The sequence below is a fragment of the Pelobates fuscus genome, chromosome 6 (genome assembly GCF_036172605.1).
Source record: "Pelobates fuscus isolate aPelFus1 chromosome 6, aPelFus1.pri, whole genome shotgun sequence".
NCBI classification, from domain to species: Eukaryota; Metazoa; Chordata; class Amphibia; order Anura; family Pelobatidae; genus Pelobates; species Pelobates fuscus.
In genome coordinates, this window is record NC_086322.1 from 298,679,223 (window position 1) to 298,697,496 (window position 18,274).

The 18,274-nt window shown below is 41.7% G+C and overlaps 1 protein-coding gene across 2 annotated transcripts in view; it reads left to right on the forward strand.

Annotated features, from left to right (window-relative positions):
• The window catches only part of GATA5 (GATA binding protein 5), a 45,656-nt gene extending 38,825 nt beyond the window's left edge, over positions 1-6,831 (forward strand). For both annotated transcript variants that reach the window (XM_063459592.1, XM_063459593.1), the window contains exons 5-7: positions 205-292; positions 605-729; positions 5,995-6,831. In XM_063459592.1, the coding sequence (XP_063315662.1) occupies positions 205-292; positions 605-729; positions 5,995-6,147 (366 nt within the window). In that variant the 3' untranslated portion in view covers positions 6,148-6,831. The remainder of the gene's footprint in view (positions 1-204; positions 293-604; positions 730-5,994) is intronic.
• Positions 6,832-18,274: the final 11,443 nt, after the last annotated feature.

Consider the following 18,274-nt stretch of genomic DNA (forward strand, 5'->3'; position numbering starts at 1 on the left):
TGAATTTTTTTTTTATAATCTTGGAAGGGGATCCATGGGGCAGTGAGTATTGGATACATTTATTTCATTATTCAAAGCATTGCTGGGGGGAAGGAGGGCCGGGGACACTACGTGTTTGACTCAGTAATTGATGCTTCCTTTAATGTGACTATGTTCATCAATACTGATTTTAAAAGTAACTAAACGCCTATGAATTCTCTATAGGTACCTCGTCCTTTGGCCATGAAGAAAGAAAGTATTCAAACTCGAAAGAGAAAGCCCAAAAATGTCAGCAAAGGAAAGACATCCACAGGTAGTGTAATGCCATAATTATATGCAGTAAATATGTTATGTCACAGAGCACGCTCTGGTGCTTCAGACATAGTTACATGTTGCTCTGTAATGCAAAGGCTATATGGTGACTGTGTTATAGAGAAGACACAATCTTTGGCTCATGATAAATTGTACAATGTTCCATCCATTCTAGTTACAATAAAAACACTTTGCTTTCCATGTTATGTGCTTCACTTGTATCATCTTCACAGTATACGATGAGGAGTTTCTCATTTACAGTATAGGATGAGAAGAGATGTACGCACTATTAATATCAACAATTTTTTCCCAGGGTCTTCGACTTCAGCCACCAACTCCCCATCCTCCATATCTAACACAGATGGCACACCTGTACTAAAAACAGAGCCAGGGCTGAACCCCCAATTTCCAGGGCAGGTTATGGGGTCCATGTCCCAGGTAGGTGCTAATTTAATTTAATTGGAAACATTCAAAGCCCCCACTTTGTTCTACTATAGTTAACAAATATTTTCACGATTGGTTGCTCTAAATCACTTGTGTGCCCTACCCATTGTGACACTACCCATAAAGAAAGTGCTCATGGTGCGTGGAGTCTGTTCAAAGTGAACACTGCACAAACCGAAATCTAACACTTCTGCTGCCCTAACTCCACCTCCACCTGTATTATTGTGCATTATGAGACAACCCAGAACAAGAGTTCCGGGCTGGCTAATGTCAATTCTGTACAAAATACGCATCTGGTGCTAGACATCCAATGGCAGAACCTCCATCCGTGCCTTTTCTGTCGTTTCCTCAGCCCATCCTCTGTGGTGGGATGACATCAGCTTAGGGGGGATAGGGCTTCAGGGAAGACTTGGCCTTGACACTGGAACAGAGCTACGTTTTAGCATGTATTTATTTTTGAAGGGACTACCTCAGAGGGAGTTACTCTAACCAAAACCAGTGTTTTATGGAATCCTTTAAAAAGTGCAAAACATTTAGAAAGACACCAGACTGAACCATAGCAGAAAACCTTTGCTTTCTGTTATAACGTACTGCTACATTTCAGGTTTCATTATTATAATTATTATAATTTATATAGCACCAACATGTTCTGTAGCGCTTTACAATTATAGAATGGGGATTACAGAAAGCAACTGAAGTACAGAATATTAAGAGAGAGAAGAGGTGAAGAAGCTCTAACAAGCTTGCAATCTATGAGGAAGGGGCAAAGACACACAAGAGAAATAACAGTATGTCAGGATGTGTTTTAATTGACTTCTTAAAGGGCTGGATGCTACGGGAGATCCTGATGGCATGCAAGGTTGGATCCAGAACCAAATCTCTGGAGGGGCATTGGTATATTATTTAACGGAACATTCCAGGCACTGTAACCACTACAACCTTTGTAGTGGCTATGTTGCCAGAAGTGCCATGACGCCCTCCCAGAATAAGTAGTCAAACCGTTGAAGAACAGTTTTACAACTTACCTCACATCTTCCGAGATAGGGGCTGTAGTAGGATATTAGGGGCTGTAGTGGGGGTTAGAGGCTGTTAGTGGGGAGGAAGGGGGGGGGGGTTAGAAACTGTAGTGGGGGGTTAGAGGATGTAATATGGGGATAAGGAGCAGAAGTGAGGGTTGGGAGCATAAAGGTTGTAGTAGGGGTTAGGAGCTGAGGGGGGTTAGGAGATGTAGTGTAGGGATGAGGGGCTAAAGAGCTATAGTGGGGAATATGGGCATGTTTTGGGGTATAGGGGCAGTAGTAGGAGGTTAGGAACTGTAGTAGGGTTTAGGGGCAGTGGAGGGTTAAGAGCAGTAGTTGGATTTGAGGCAGTAGTGGGAGATAAGAGCAGTATTGAGGGGATAGGGGCAGTAGTGGGGGGTATGAGCTGTAGTTGCAGGTTAGAAGCCGTAGTGGTGGGGTAGGGGCAGGAGTGAGGAGTTAGGAGCTGTAGATGGGGTTTTGGGCAGTAGTGAGGAATAGGGGCTGTTATGAGGGGTCAAGAGCGGTCGTCGATGTGTTAAGGGATGTGTCTGGGGGTAAGAGAAGTGTAAGGGGGTTATATACCCTAAATGGTACAGGAAGCCAATGTAATGATTGGCAAAAGGATGAGGGGGTAGGAGTAGTGGTCAGTCAGGAAGCCTGGTGGCAGCATTCATTACAGAGTGAAGAGGGGCAATGTGGGTATTTAGAAGACTGATGAGTAGTGAGTTGTATTAGTCAAGTCAGGAAATGATTAATTCATGGAGCCTCAGCTGTATCTTGAATTAGAAAAGAGCGAAAGCAGCAATATCTTTAAGATGGATATTTTTTTGGATTTAGAGACACACTGAATGTAAGGGGAAAAGGTAAGACCTGAGTCAAAGGTAACTTCAAGGCAGCGAGCGAAATGAGATGGGATAATAAGTGGTCCATTGATTTACAGAGAGATTAATGGATGAGGAGTTTCAGATAGTGGGAAGATATCCAGTTAGGGAGAGATGGGAGAGAGTCAGTTTGTGAGGTGTTCCAGGAGAGTAGGAGTGAAGCCAAAGGAAGAGAGGTAAATCTCGGTATTGTCAGCATATAGATGCATCTTATAGCACTCAGACACATTACTGGGAGTATTATTGCTGTGGAGCTCTGTTATACACTCAGACACATTACTGGGAGTATTATTGCTGTGGAGCTCTGTTATACACCCAGACACATTACTGGGAGTATTATTGCTGTGGAGCTCTGTTATACACTCAGACACATTACTGGGAGTATTATTGCTGTGGAGCTCTGTTATACACTCAGACACATTACTGGGAGTATTATTGCTATGGTGCTCTGTTATACACTCAGACACATTACTGGGAGTATTATTGCTGTGGAGCTCTGTTATACACTCAGACACATTACTGGGAGTATTATTGCTATGGTGCTCTGTTATACACTCAGACACATTACTGGGAGTATTATTGCTGTGGAGCTCTGTTATACACTCAGACACATTACTGGGAGTATTATTACTGTGGAGCTCTGTTATACACTCAGACACATTACTGGGATTATTATTGCTGTGGAGCTCTGTTATACACTCAGACACATTACTGGGAGTATTATTGCTGTGGAGCTCTGTTATACACTCAGACACATTACTGGGAGTATTATTGCTGTGGAGCTCTGTTACACACTCAGACACATTACTGGGAGCATTATTGCTGTGGAGCTCCGTTATACACTCAGACACATTACTGGGAGTATTATTGCTGTGGAGCTCCGTTATACACTCAGACACATTACTGGGAGTATTATTGCTGTGGAGCTCCGTTATACACTCAGTCACATTACTGGGAGCATTATTGCTGTGGAGCTCCGTTATACACTCAGTCACATTACTGGGAGTATTATTGCTGTGGAGCTCTGTTATACACTCAGACACATTACTGGGAGTATTATTGCTGTGGAGCTCCGTTATACACTCAGTCACATTACTGGGAGCATTATTGCTGTGGAGCTCCGTTATACACTCAGTCACATTACTGGGAGTATTATTGCTGTGGAGCTCTGTTATACACTCAGACACATTACTGGGAGCATTATTGCTGTGGAGCTCCGTTATACACTCAGTCACATTACTGGGAGTATTATTGCTGTGGAGCTCTGTTATACACTCAGACACATTACTGGGAGTATTATTGCTGTGGAGCTCCGTTATACACTCAGACACATTACTGGGAGTATTATTGCTGTGGAGCTCTGTTATACACTCAGACACATTACTGTGAGTATTATTGCTGTGGAGCAATAGACAGATTACTGGGAGTATTATTGCTGTGGAGCTCTGTTATACACCCAGACACATTACTGGGAGTATTATTGCTGTGGAGCTCTGTTATACACTCGGACACATTACTGGGAGTATTATTGCTGTGGAGCTCTGTTATACACTCGGACACATTACTGGGAGTATTATTGCTGTGGAGCTCTGTTATACACTCGGACACATTACTGGGAGTATTATTGCTGTGGAGCTCTGTTATACACTCGGACACATTACTGGGAGTATTATTACTGTGGAGCTCTGTTATACACTCAGACACATTACTGGGAGTATTATTGCAGTGGAGCTCTGTTATACACTCAGACACATTACTGGGAGTATTATTGCTGTGGAGCTCTGTTATACACTCAGACACATTACTGGGAGTATTATTGCTGTGGAGCTCTGTTATACACTCAGACACATTACTGGGAGTATTATTGCTGTGGAGCGCTGTTATACACTCAGTCACATTACTGGGAGTATTATTGCTGTGGAGCTCTGTTATACACTCAGACACATTACTGGGAGTATTATTACTGTGGAGCTCTGTTATACACTCAGCCACATTACTGGGAGTATTATTGCTGTGGAGCTCTGTTATACACTCAGACACATTACTGGGAGTATAATTGCTGTGGAGCTCTGTTATACACTCAGACACATTAATGGGAGTATTATTGCTGTGGAGCTCTGTTATACACTCAGTCACATTACTGGGAGTATAATTGCTGTGGAGCTCTGTTATACACTCAGACACATTAATGGGAGTATTATTGCTGTGGGGCTCTGTTATACACTCAGACACATTACTGGGAGTATTATTGCTGTGGAGCTCTGTTATACACTCGGTCACATTACTGGGAGTATTATTGCTGTGGAGCTCTGTTATACACTCAGACACATTACTGGGAGTATTATTACTGTGGAGCTCTGTTATACACTCAGACACATTACTGGGAGTATTATTACTGTGGAGCTCTGTTATACACTCAGCCACATTACTGGGAGTATTATTACTGTGGAGCACTGTTATACACTCAGACTCATTACTGGGAGTATTATTACTGTGGAGCTCTGTTATACACTCAGACACATTACTGGGAGTATTATTACTGTGGAGCTCTGTTATACAATCCAAGTTAAGTGAGTTTGCTCACTGTTATGATGAGTTGACAAACAGTTTACAAGATTCAAACTAAAAAAAAAAAAAACACTTAAAATCCTGCGCAATCCAATGTTAGTTTTCATGTTCGTATTAGTTTTAATTCTAATTGTGGGGACTCAGAGATAGAGGGTCACATGTGAAATTATGAGAAAGTTGGATAAAACTTACTATTGAATATGGATCTTATTATTATTCTAATACGCGAGAGGTAAAACACACATGCATGCACATTGATAAAGTGTTTTCCCTCCGACTGGTCAAGCTGTGTGTGTATATACATATATATATTTTATTTCTTTATTATTTTTTTCCCCAAGTCCCTTACTCTACCCCTACTTGTCAAAACAAGGAATTCCAACAACTAAAACGTGAAGGTATCGCTAGACCATACATTGGAAAATACTTGTTTGATACAACTAATTTAAGGAAATATCGATACTTATTGTTTTTAATCTCCTTGCAATTGACTTGAATTATTGTTTGACTTCAGACCTGTCTGTCTTGCTTCATTATACATACGTCTCATGATGTCATTTACTGAAAATATTTTCTTTCAATAAAAAGAAATTTAACAAAAAAAAAAAAAAACACTTAAAAGCCACTCTAATTCGGACAAATTGGAGATTTTTCTTATAAATATATTTTGGCTGCTAAATTCATAGTCCTTTATCCACAGCAAGCAAGCTGTTTACTAAAGATATAATGTAGCAATGTAACATGCATGGATTTAAAGGGATATTGATTGTCCATTTCTTGGTTTTCAGAGTCAGAGCCATGCAGATGATCTGGTAAGCGGGTCTCACGAGCTGAAGTTTATACATGATGAATACTCCTATAGTCCTGCTGCTCTAAGCCAGCAGTCAGGTCTCAGTCTGCCTCTCCGACAAGACTCGTGGTGTGCACTAGCACTGGCTTAAATCTCAACTGCCACTAGACACAACTGAGATCCTGATGTCTTCCTGCTCCGGTGGGCAGCCACACACAGAGAAGGGACTGCTAATTGTGTGTACAACTGGTGCTTCAATGGGGGTTAGGCACTGCTAGTGCCAGACGAAAGACTTTTCATTCTCACAGTGCATGGAGATGGGATAGACCTTGGGTTTGTAAAGATTCTTTATCTCAGGAAAGAGAAGAGGACTTTACTGCAGCAGTTATTGTGCACTTCAAGGTGGTGGGACAGGTAATCAGGAGAGATGTACGAGGCACTATGCTCCACTGGGTAACTATGCTGCAATGACTCAACTGTAAAGGGAAACTTCCCTCATAACCAAAGGGCTTTAAAGACTTCACACAATACGGAGAACGGAGCTCCTCACCCCGTGCTTTTGAGCCAAGTTGAAAAATGTCAGATTAGGAGTCCGGCCAGTAATTGTCACATTCTACCTGGAGCCTTTCATTCATACAGATGGAAAGAGAATCCCAAACGATACTTTCCTGCCTGAAGTTTAATTCCGCACAACAGTTTATCCAAAGATTATTTCTTGTCTTTTTTAAGTGCAATGTTTCACATAATGTAATACGGCGTGAAATCACAAGGAGATTTTATTCTAACGTTAGAAATGTTGTTTTGTCTTTCAATAAAATTTGTTAATTGTTTTCCAGATTTCTGCTAATGGTTGGTAATTTTAAATAAATACTGGTTACTTTTTTCTATTAAAGGAACACTCTGTGCACCATAACCACTATTGTGCCTGAGTGTTCCTTTAAGCCAGGTATTCTGAACTTAAAATTAGGTCTCTGTGCTTAGTGTAGCAGTGCAGTGGGTCCACCTGGAGAACCAATCTTATTATGTACAGAACAGCCGATAAATGGCTCACTAGGGCTGTTTTTAAATTAAGCAATGGTCACTAAGTTAGTGCCACGTATTTAATTTGTGTATCTGTCATAAAATGTTAAGAACTAGTGTATTAAGCCATCTGTGTATTACAATACAATGGAGTTTAACGTTATAATTCAGTAGGATATCTGTCACTGTCCAGTATCACTGTATTGCATAGACCAGGTCACATCACACTTCATTTAGAGAAAACTTCTGAAGGCACAGAAACTTTCTTTAAAAGGATCATTCCAAGCACCATAACCATGACAGGGGTGCCAGGCGCCCCTCAGGGTAGGTAATGAAATTGTCTGCTAATGGTTTGACAAAATACATTTGGTACGCAGGAGAGCTAGAAGCTTCCGCACAAAGCTCATGCACAGTTCCCATTAGCTAGTAGTTACCATGGGTTATCTAAGAGCATCAGCAATTCACTCTCAACTAGTGAATAAAGTCCTGCGCCTCCAGGCTTAGCTCAGATACAGAACTTCCGGCTTTCATAGAGGAGATGACGGAGCTGGCACATCCCCAGGTAAGACGTTGAACCATTTACAAAGTGTGATAGTTCCAGGATACTACAGACACCATAACCCTACTGGTCACTGTACTGCATATGGTGCTTGGAGTGCTCCTTTCATTTCCTTTTTTTTTATCAGGTTATACGTGGCACATTTTCTTGAATCTTTACTAGAGAGATATCCATACCTCTGGCCAAATGAAGATATTAGTTTTAATAATTCAACCAATTACAGCCCTGAAGTCAGTGGGAGAGATTCAACAAAATGTCACTGACTAAAGTCAACCAGACAACGTTATCACAATGACGTGATCCGGGTTCCATGGTCCTGTATGTTTAACTCTTTGAGGTAAAACTGCCATTTCGTAGAAATGAAGGGTTTAACACACCTCTAGTGGCTGTCATACTGAATAGATGATGTAAGTGTCTTCAAAACCATATTTTGGCCTTAATACAAACCCACCAATTATGGTGATTAAAATGGCTTGCACTGTATGTAATACCATTTATATTTTGCAGTGAAATTAGCTCTGTGATCGTAATAAGCAGGTGGTTAGATATTGACACAGAGAGCTTGCAATCTACGTATCCATGTACATGACCCGCAATGCATGGAACATGTTTTGTGCTCCACACTTTCACTCAGCAGATCTTCAAACTACGCGCTGCACTTTTTATTAACTGTGCTGGAAAAAAAAGAAGGCCTTCTTTCGCAGCCTTTGTTTGACCTCTGCACCAGAGACATGGCTAGTTCTGTTCTTCAGACAGAAGATAAAATGCACATGGAGAGGTATTTAGAAAGAACCCGAAAGGATTTAGGTCAGAATTTATATGTGAGCCTTCACTCCCTATAATAAATCAAACTGAATTAAGGTTACAAGTCAACTCAAATTGATGGGGATCCTTTCAGTCAAGAGAGGCTCCTTAAGGCTACTTTCTTTTTCTAGAGAGACAGTCTGTCCCGGTCTATATAGACACATCCCTTGTATTAGGACTCTATGTTCTATCAGTGTGTATAGAGAGTGTCTGTCCCGGTCTATATAGACACATCCCCTGTATTAGAACCCTATGTTCTATCAGTGTGTATAGAGACAGTCTGTCCCGGTCTATATAGACACATCCCTTGTATTAGGACTCTATGTTCTATCAGTGTGTATAGAGAGTGTCTGTCCCGGGCTATATAGACACATCCCCTGTATTAGGACCCTATGTTCTATCAGTGTGTATAGAGAGTGTCTGTCCCGGTCTATATAGACACACCCCCTGTATTAGGACCCTATGTTCTATCAGTGTGTGTATAGAGACAGTCTGTCCCGGTCTATATAGACACATCCCCTGTATTAGGACCCTATGTTTTATCAGTGTGTATAGAGACAGTCTGTCCCGGTCTATATAGACACATCCCCTGTATTAGGACACTGTGTTCTATCAGTGTGTATAGAGACAGTCTGTCCGGGTCTATATAGACACATCCCCTGTATTAGGACCCTATGTTCTATCAGTGTGTATAGAGAGTGTCTGTCCCGGTCTATATAGACACATCCCCTGTATTAGGACCCTATGTTCTATCAGTGTGTGTATAGAGACAGTCTGTCTCGGTCTATATAGTCACATCCCCTGTATTAGGACTCTATGTTCTATCAGTGTGTATAGAGACAGTCTGTCCCGGTCTATATAGACACATCCCCTGTAATAGGACACTGTGTTCTATCAGTGTGTATAGAGACAGTCTGTCCGGGTCTATATAGACACATCCCCTGTATTAGGACCCTATGTTCTATCAGTGTGTATAGAGAGTGTCTGTCCCGGTCTATATAGACACATCCCCTGTATTAGGACTCTATGTTCTATCAGTGTGTATAGAGACAGTCTGTCTCGGTCTATATAGTCACATCCCCTGTATTAGGACCCTATGTTCTATCAGTGTGTATAGAGACAGTCTGTCCCGGTCTATATAGTCACATCCCCTGTATTAAGACTCAATGTTCTATCAGTGTGTATAGAGACAGTCTGTCCGGGTCTATATAGACACATCCCCTGTATTAGGACCCTATGTTCTATCAGTGTGTGTATAGAGACAGTCTGTCTCGGTCTATATAGACACATCCCCTGTATTAAGACTCAATGTTCTATCAGTGTGTATAGAGACAGTCTGTCCGGGTCTATATAGACACATCCCCTGTATTAGGACCCTATGTTCTATCAGTGTGTATAGAGACAGTCTGTCTCGGTCTATATAGACACATCCCCTGTATTAGGACCCTATGTTCTATCAGTGTGTATAGAGAGTGTCTGTCCTGGTCTATATAGACACATCCCCTGTATTAGGACCCTATGTTCTATCAGTGTGTGTATAGAGACAGTCTGTCTCGGTCTATATAGTCACATCCCCTGTATTAAGACTCAATGTTCTATCAGTGTGTATAGAGACAGTCTGTCTCGGTCTATATAGACACATCCCCTGTATTAGGACTCTATGTTCTATCAGTGTGTATAGAGACAGTCTGTCCCGGTCTATATAGACACATCCCCTGTATTAGGACCCTATGTTCTATCAGTGTGTATAGAGACAGTCTGTCCCGGTCTTTATAGACACATCCCCTGTATTAGGACCCTATGTTCTATCAGTGTGTATAGAGACAGTCTGTCCCGGTCTTTATAGACACATCCCCTGTATTAGGACCCTATGTTCTATCAGTGTGTATAGAGACAGTCTGTCACGGTTTATATAGTCACATCCCCTGTATTAGGACCCTATGTTCTATCAGTGTGTATAGAGACAGTCTGTCCCGGTCTATATAGTCATATCCCCTGTATTAGGACCCTATGTTCTATCAGTGTGTATAGAGACAGTCTGTCCCGATCTATATAGTCACATCCCCTGTATTAGGACCCTATGTTCTATCAGTGTGTATAGAGACAGTCTGTCACGGTTTATATAGTCACATCCCCTGTATTAGGACCCTATGTTCTATCAGTGTGTATGTGTATAGAGACAGTCTGTCCCGGTCTATATAGACACATCCCCTGTATTAGGACTCTATGTTCTATCAGTGTGTGTATAGAGACAGTCTGTCCCGATCTATATAGTCACATCCCCTGTATTAGGAATCTATGTTCTATCAGTGTGTATGTGTATAGAGACAGTCTGTTACGGTTTATATAGTGACATCCCCTGTATTAGGACTCTATGTTCTATCAGTGTGTATAGAGACAGTCTGTCCCGGTCTATATAGTCACATCCCCTGTATTAGGACTCTATGTTCTATCAGTGTGTATGTGTATAGAGACAGTCTGTTACGGTTTATATAGACACATCCTCTGCATTAGGACCCTATGTTTTATCAGTGTGTATAGAGACAATTGGTCCTGGTCTATATAGACACATCCCCTGTATTAGGACACGATAGAGAGGCAGCACTAGAACTGTATGTGTACTGATTCTGTGTCAGGTAGTTTGTGCTACTCTGCACTGCAATCCTGACAGTTTAATTTCTGTATTACAGCTGCTTTTTATGAAATCAATCGCAGATGCACATAGGTCTCTTTACCCAGAGAGTTTACAGCCGTACGACAAGCAGACAGTTTTTATTTCAGTTTCATGAGAGATAGTTCACAAGAAAGGCTTTAATGGGACATGAAAGAGCTACAGCTTCTGGACAGGTTAGCTGTGAGTTCATGGTTTGTAGTAGCTTTCAAGCCTTCAGGTGCAGGGTATTGTCTGGGGAGGATTATAACCATCAAATTAACAGATCGCAAAATAAACATCACAGCGACCCTCTGCCCTACCAAAAAAGAAAACAAATCGTGAATATGCTTATTTCCTAGCTTTGAGGCCACAAACACAGTCCGTTCTACGATTTCCTCAGTCTCCAGTCTGATTACTGGATGTTTTACGATTTCCTTAATTCCCGGCCAGATTAATGGAGATCCTCCAATTCCCTCCATTCCCACTCAGATTACCAGCCGTTCTACGATTTCCTCCATTCCCAGTCAGATTAATGGAGATCCTACGATTCCCTCCATTCCTGCTCTGATTATTGGCCATTCTAATATTTCCTCCATTTCTAGTCACATTACCGGCAGCCCCACAATTTCCTCCATTCCCAGTTAGATTATTGGTCATCCTACGATTTTCTCTGTTCCCCGCCAGATTACTGGTTATCCTTCGATTTCTTCTGTTCCCGGTCAGATTATTAGCTTGTAAACTGGGTTACTACCGCCTAGGTTGTCCCTTGCCCTTGTGTAGAAGCTCCAGAGTGATTATACTCTCTTGCAGAGAGTACCACTGTCTCACCTAATCACTAGTCAAGACTTTGTGAAGGGTGAAAATTAACTGGTTTTATTAAGGAAAGGCACATAATTATATACCCAGACTCCCAGCATGGGTCTGCATTCAATACAACCTAAGCCCGTCCAGGAGCCTCTGTGTCTGGGACAAAATAAGCCCAAAACATGCATGAAATAACAATGCACCCGACATTTTATATATTCCTGGAAAGGTCTCTCTGGAGCACACATTCTGTCCAAAAAGCATCCGGATCAAATGTGGCTAGCCCAAATTAAGTGGGAGTCCAAGGTTCAGAGGGACGTGACTAGCCTCCGATCCACGCAGATATCCAGACTGCTGGGTAGAGTTCCCGGTCACCTAAAAACACAGTGCTTTCCTTGGGTACAGATCATTTACAGTATCTGTAAATTATTAAAATTAGCTGGAGTTGTAAGAATTTAAAAGTTCTCAATCAGATTGCCATTCGTTCTACAATTTCCTCAGTTTATACTCAGATTACCAGCCATCCTACAATTCCCTCCGCTCCTGGTCAGATTACCAGCCGTGCTACGAGTCCCCTTGCTCCCAGTCAGATTACCAGGCATGCTACAATTCCCTCCGCTCCTGGTCAGATTACCAGCCATCCTACAATTCCCTCCGCTCCTGGTCAGATTACCAGCCGTGCTACGATTCCCCTTGTTCCCAGTCAGATTACCAGGCATGCTATGATTTCCTCTGTTCCTGGTCAGATTACCAGCCGTGCTATGATTCCCCTTGTTCCCAGTCAGATTACCAGGCATGCTACGATTTCCTCGGTTCCTGGTCAGATTACCGGTCATCCTTTGATTCCATCCGTTCCCTTGTCAGATTACTGGGCATCCGACAATTTCCTCCACAACTGATCAGATTAACGGTCATCCTATGATTCCCTTTGTTCCTTAGCAGATTACAGGTCATCCTACTACTTCCTCCATTCCTGCTCAGATTTCCAGCTGTGCTACGATTTTCTTTGTTCCTAGTCAGATTACTGAGCATCCTACGATTTCCTCTGTTCCTGGTCAGTTTACGGGCATCCTACGATTCCCTCTGTTCCTAGTCAGAATACCAGCCGTACTACGGTTCCCCTTGTTCCTGGTCAGATTACCAAACACCCTACGATTTCCTCCTTTCCTGCTCAGATTACCGGGCATCCTACAATTCCCTCTGTTCCTAGTTGTATTCCTAGCCACCCTACAATTTTCTCTGTTCCTGGTTAGGTTACTAACCATCCTACGATTCCCTCCGTTTCCAGTCAGATTACCAGCCATCCTACGATTTCCTCTGTTCAAGGTCAGAAGAACAGGGGACTTCCTCAATATTCTTTTCTCTTTTTATGCCAATCTTTATTTTTGCTTTAGTATTTGTAGAGATTAATAACAAGTCGTGGGCTTCGGTATTCGGTAAGGGATGTCTGTCATTCAAGGTGTCATACTATTTTTTGACACAAAGTCATACCACGGTGCCCATGTCTGGGCGTACTTATCTGCTGTGCCTCTTAAGGCAGTGGTCATCGTCTCCACAGTACTGATTTCCCCAAACCATAGCCACCCATTGCTGGAAGGTTGGCACATCCATCTGTTTCCACAGAGTGGCTATCAAGGACTTAGCAGCGTTCAACAAATGTACAATCAGTGATTTTTTTGTAGGTTTTGACCAGTTGTCTCGTGTCTCCATTTTCAGTTTGATTATAAACAGTGGCGATTTCCAGTCAGGTTATACCATATCAGAATGTAGTCATATCACATAATTTAATAAAACAGAGTCCCCAGTATCTGTAAGTTATTAAAATAACTTACCGTATATACTCGAGTATAAGCCGACCCGAATATAAGCCGAGGCCCCTAATTTTACCCCCCAAAAATGGGAAAACTTATTGACTCGAGTATAAGACTAGGGTGGGAAATGCAGCAGCTACTGGTAAATTTCTAAATAAAATTAGATCCTAAAAAAAATATATTAATTGAATATTTATTTACAGTGTGTGTATATAATGAATGCAGTGTGTGTGCATATGAATGCAGTGTGTGTGTATAGGAGTGCAGTGTGTGTGTATGAGTGCAGTGTGTGTGAGTGCAGTGTGTATGACTGCAGTGTGTGTGTGTATGAGTGCAGTGTGTGTGTGTATGAGTGCAGTGTGTGTTTGAATGCAGTGTGTATGAGTGCAGTGTGTATGACTGCAGTGTGTGTATGAGTGCAGTGTGTGTGTATGAGTGCAGTGTGTGTGTATGAGTGCAGTGTGTGTGAGTGAGTGCAGTGTGTATGAGTGAGTGCAGTGTGTGTATGAGTGCAGTGTGTATGTATGAATGCAGTGTGTGTGTATGAGTGCAGTGTGTGTATGAGTGCAGTGAGTGTATGACTGCAGTGTGTGTGTGTGTGAGTGCAGTGTGTGTATGAGTGCAGTGTGTATGTATGAATGCAGTGTGTGTGTATGAGTGCAGTGTGTATATATGAGTGCAGTGTGTGTGTGTGTGTGAATGCAGTGTGTGTGTATGAGTGCAGTGTGTGTGTATGAATGCAGTGTATGTGTATTAGTGCAGTGTGTGTGTGTGATGCATTTATTTATTTTTATTATTATTATTATTAATTTATTTATTTTTCTGGCCCCCCTCCCTGCTTGATACATGGCAGGGAGGGGGCTCTCCTTCCCTGGTGGTCCAGTGGCATTGGCAGTTCAGGGGGGGGGGGGGCTGGCAGAAAGCACGTACCTCTCTTGCAGCTCTTCTGTCAGCTCGATCCGTGCAGCTCTTCTGTCAGCTCACACTGTAAGTCTCGCGAGAGCCGCACTATGACCCCGCGGCTCTCGCGAGACTTACACTGGGAGCTGACAGAGGTGCTGAACGGACCGCCGCGGAGGAGGAGAGAGCTGACAGGAGCTGCAGGAGAGGTAAGTAACCGCACACAGCCCCCTGTCTGTATTATGGCAATGTAAATTGCCATAATACAGACAGTGACTCGAGTATAAGCCGAGTTGGGGTTTTTCAGCACAAAAAATGTGCTGAAAAACTCGGCTTATAATCGAGTATATACGGTAGGTGCCTCCATCTTCCTAGTAGACCTCACAGATGAACAAATTGCCTTTGTATTGATATTATTGATGGCACTGATATTATTTAGATTGCTCCTCGTTATATTTTACAATTCCAGCAATCTCAGTTATCTTTTATAACATTACCATTCAGAATTCAGCATTCCCATCCTTTTTTTATTCCAGAAAAGCTAAATACAAACTGTCAGGGGAGATGGGACTGGGACACCTCGTACGTGTTCTCTTAATTATACTTTGTATCGTCTAATGTTTCCCTGCATTCGAATGGAATTGTTCCCTTCTGTTCGGTTACTTTATCCTTTTGGATATGTTGTGTGCTCAGATAGTGGCTATTCAGGAATATAATTTTTGTGGGGTTCCGATGCTGGATTTTTGTGATATGTAAAAATTGTTTTCCTATTTGAGAGATAATTGGATTAGCTTAATTGGAGCTAGATTATCTCTCAAACACAATGGCTTGTGGGAAACCCCTGTGATTTTGTATTAGAAACCCCATGCTAGGGGCACTGCATAAGAAGCCGAGTGTGGCCTAATAAAGGTCACATTGCTGCTTTTACCCAATACGACTGGTTGCGTCCATTATATTGAGAAAAATCCACAAAAAATGAATACTTTCACTATATTCAGCACATCTGGAATTAGGACTCGTGAGGATTAAAGGAATAACAGCAATAGACTCACAAACCCATGACACAAACTGATTGTGTGAACTGATAAAACAAATTGCACACTTCAAATTTTTTCCAACCACCTTTTTATTTTGCATATTTCTTCTTAGTTCTCTTTAACCCCTTAAGGACCAAACTTCTGGAATAAAAGGGAATCATGACATGTCAAACATGTCATGTGTCCTTAAGGGGTTAAGTCACTGTTTAGTGAATAAATTCAATGGATGCTGAGTGCAGGCTATGTTCTTACTACACGAGGCAGCAGGCCATTTAGGGATAAGCATATTTGCCGCATAATGATGAGCAATGTTATGCCAGTAAGAAAGGCATGTATTGTATTCTAAGATTTCGTCCTTGCAATTCTTTGAGAATGAAGGTGACACAAGGCAGATTTAATTTTAAAAATAGATCTAGTTTTTATAATACAATCATTTGTATATGCAAAGAGGGTTGTCTCCATTTCTCAGAAAACACAACCTTTCTTATATTCAGTGATACAGAATGTGAATAATGTCTGGCACGGCCGGATGGGAAATATTGTATCCTCCAATGGCAAGATGCAATTCCCACTTATGAAAGCGGTGTGGGAATTAATGACTTTCTATCAGTGTTACTCTGCAATGCAGATCTGTGCACGAGCTCTGCGTGATTACTGCATTGGAGCAAGGACGTTAGATTTCGGACATAGCCCGTCAGCAAAGGACTCTAAATTATCACAGGTTACTGAAATCAGCAGCAAGCAAAGGGTTACATATCCAGCGCCCCCAAAGATGTTTTTAGTTGGTGCCTTCACAGTGACCAAACAGCCAACTAAAAAATCTTTATTACTCCAAATAAAATGTATTTTAAAAATGTATTTTAAAAACTAAGGGTTTTAACTAAATGTAAAGGGATTTCTAAAATGTATTTTGTCAAACATTATTTTTGCTGTGCATGTAAATATAAATACAAACAAGCTTGCAATGCCACGACAGCAATGTTTAAAGGGATTTTTAATAGAATGTTTCCTTATGCCCTGTATTCACCAATTTTTTTGTTTGTCAGGTTTGTAAATATTAGAAATTCATCTGGCTGTATTTATGCCTATACTAGAACTAGCCTCCATCTTGGCTACTGGGTAGTTAATGTATAAGCCCCACCCTTTGCCCCTGTTAATCAGCTGTCAAGGTTAGTATACCTCATACTAACCTCAAAGGCTAGTATACCTCAACCGCAAATCCAGAGCGAACAGTACAAGAATAATTTATTACTGGTCCTTAGAGTGGTCAGGATTAAAGTTATTATACAGAGAGCACTCAGAGCCAGACCAGAGTAAAGGATTACAGAGCTCAAGGAGGTATAAAAGGCCAAGAAGTGAAGCTGTCTGCGTTAAAATGAACACCGAAGTGACGAAAATGTTATACTGCAGGGTCCAGATGGAAGGGAATTTGTGACATCAGTGCAGAGAAAGAGAGGAGGTGGAACAGGAAACAATGTTTCTATTCTTCCATTAATTTGCATCATATGCCTTTGCTGTGCCAGGACTGAACTGTATTATGATGCCACTTGCTAACATATACAATTTAAAAGAAAACAGACCAAGTTATAGGTGATTTTCAGTGCTTTACACAATGATGAAAATTCCAGAAAACAGACTTTAAAGCCTTTCTGTGACACAGGTATGTGTATAGCAATGATCTCAGGAGGTTAAATATTCAGAAATATTTAGCAAGAGACAGATAACAGGTCCACTAACATGCAAGAAGCTTCTGAGAACAGGAAATCTGATCACGGAGAATGTTATGCTTAAATAGTTTTTCAACAGCAACAGCATAGCGAACAAAATCAATAAATTTACAATAAATAAAACCAACAACACACTACTGTGATTGGATGGAAAAAAGCAAACAGAAACAATTAAATCATTCACTAATATTCTGAACCAAAATAGCCACATTTCCCTACTGTCTCCAATTATCTTCCAGGTAGAATGGTTGCTGTGCCATTCACTTTAGTAAATACTGTAATAAAATATAATAGTAGGTTTATATTCTGCCAACTATACTCCCATGCTCAGGGCGTTGATAAGGGATCTAGAAAAACGGACGGACAAACCCATCTCTTGAATAGGACGGATCAACTCCGTTAAAATGAACATCCTTGCGCGCCTCTTATTCCTATTCCAAGCACTACCCGTCTGAGTCGCAAAAACACAACTGTCACCACTACAAAAATCGATAGGGGATTTCATTTGGCAGAATAAGAGGCACAGGATCTCCAGAAAAATCCTATATAGACGCAAGGATAGAGGGGGGCTAGGCCTACCTAACCTATATTTCTACTATCTTGCGGCTCAATTGACGCAGATAGCCATGTGGCACTCCTCGCCGGAAGAAAGGAGGTGGGTAGAGATTGAGTCCATGCTGGTGGGCTCGGATGTACCCCAATTCACAATGTGGGTTCCTAAGGAACATAGACCTATGATAAGAGTGACTTGTCCGGCCGTACTCAACTCGCTACATATTTGGGATATGACTAATGCCAAATATGGGTTGATGTCGACCCCCTCCCCTCTCACCCCTCTACTTAGAAACAGGGAGTTCCAACCCGGCATGGCTCCAAGGGACTTTCGAAACATAGAAAGAACCGGACTAAAGCGGATCCATCAATTATATCGAAACGGAGAGATCATCCAGTTTGGGGAAATAC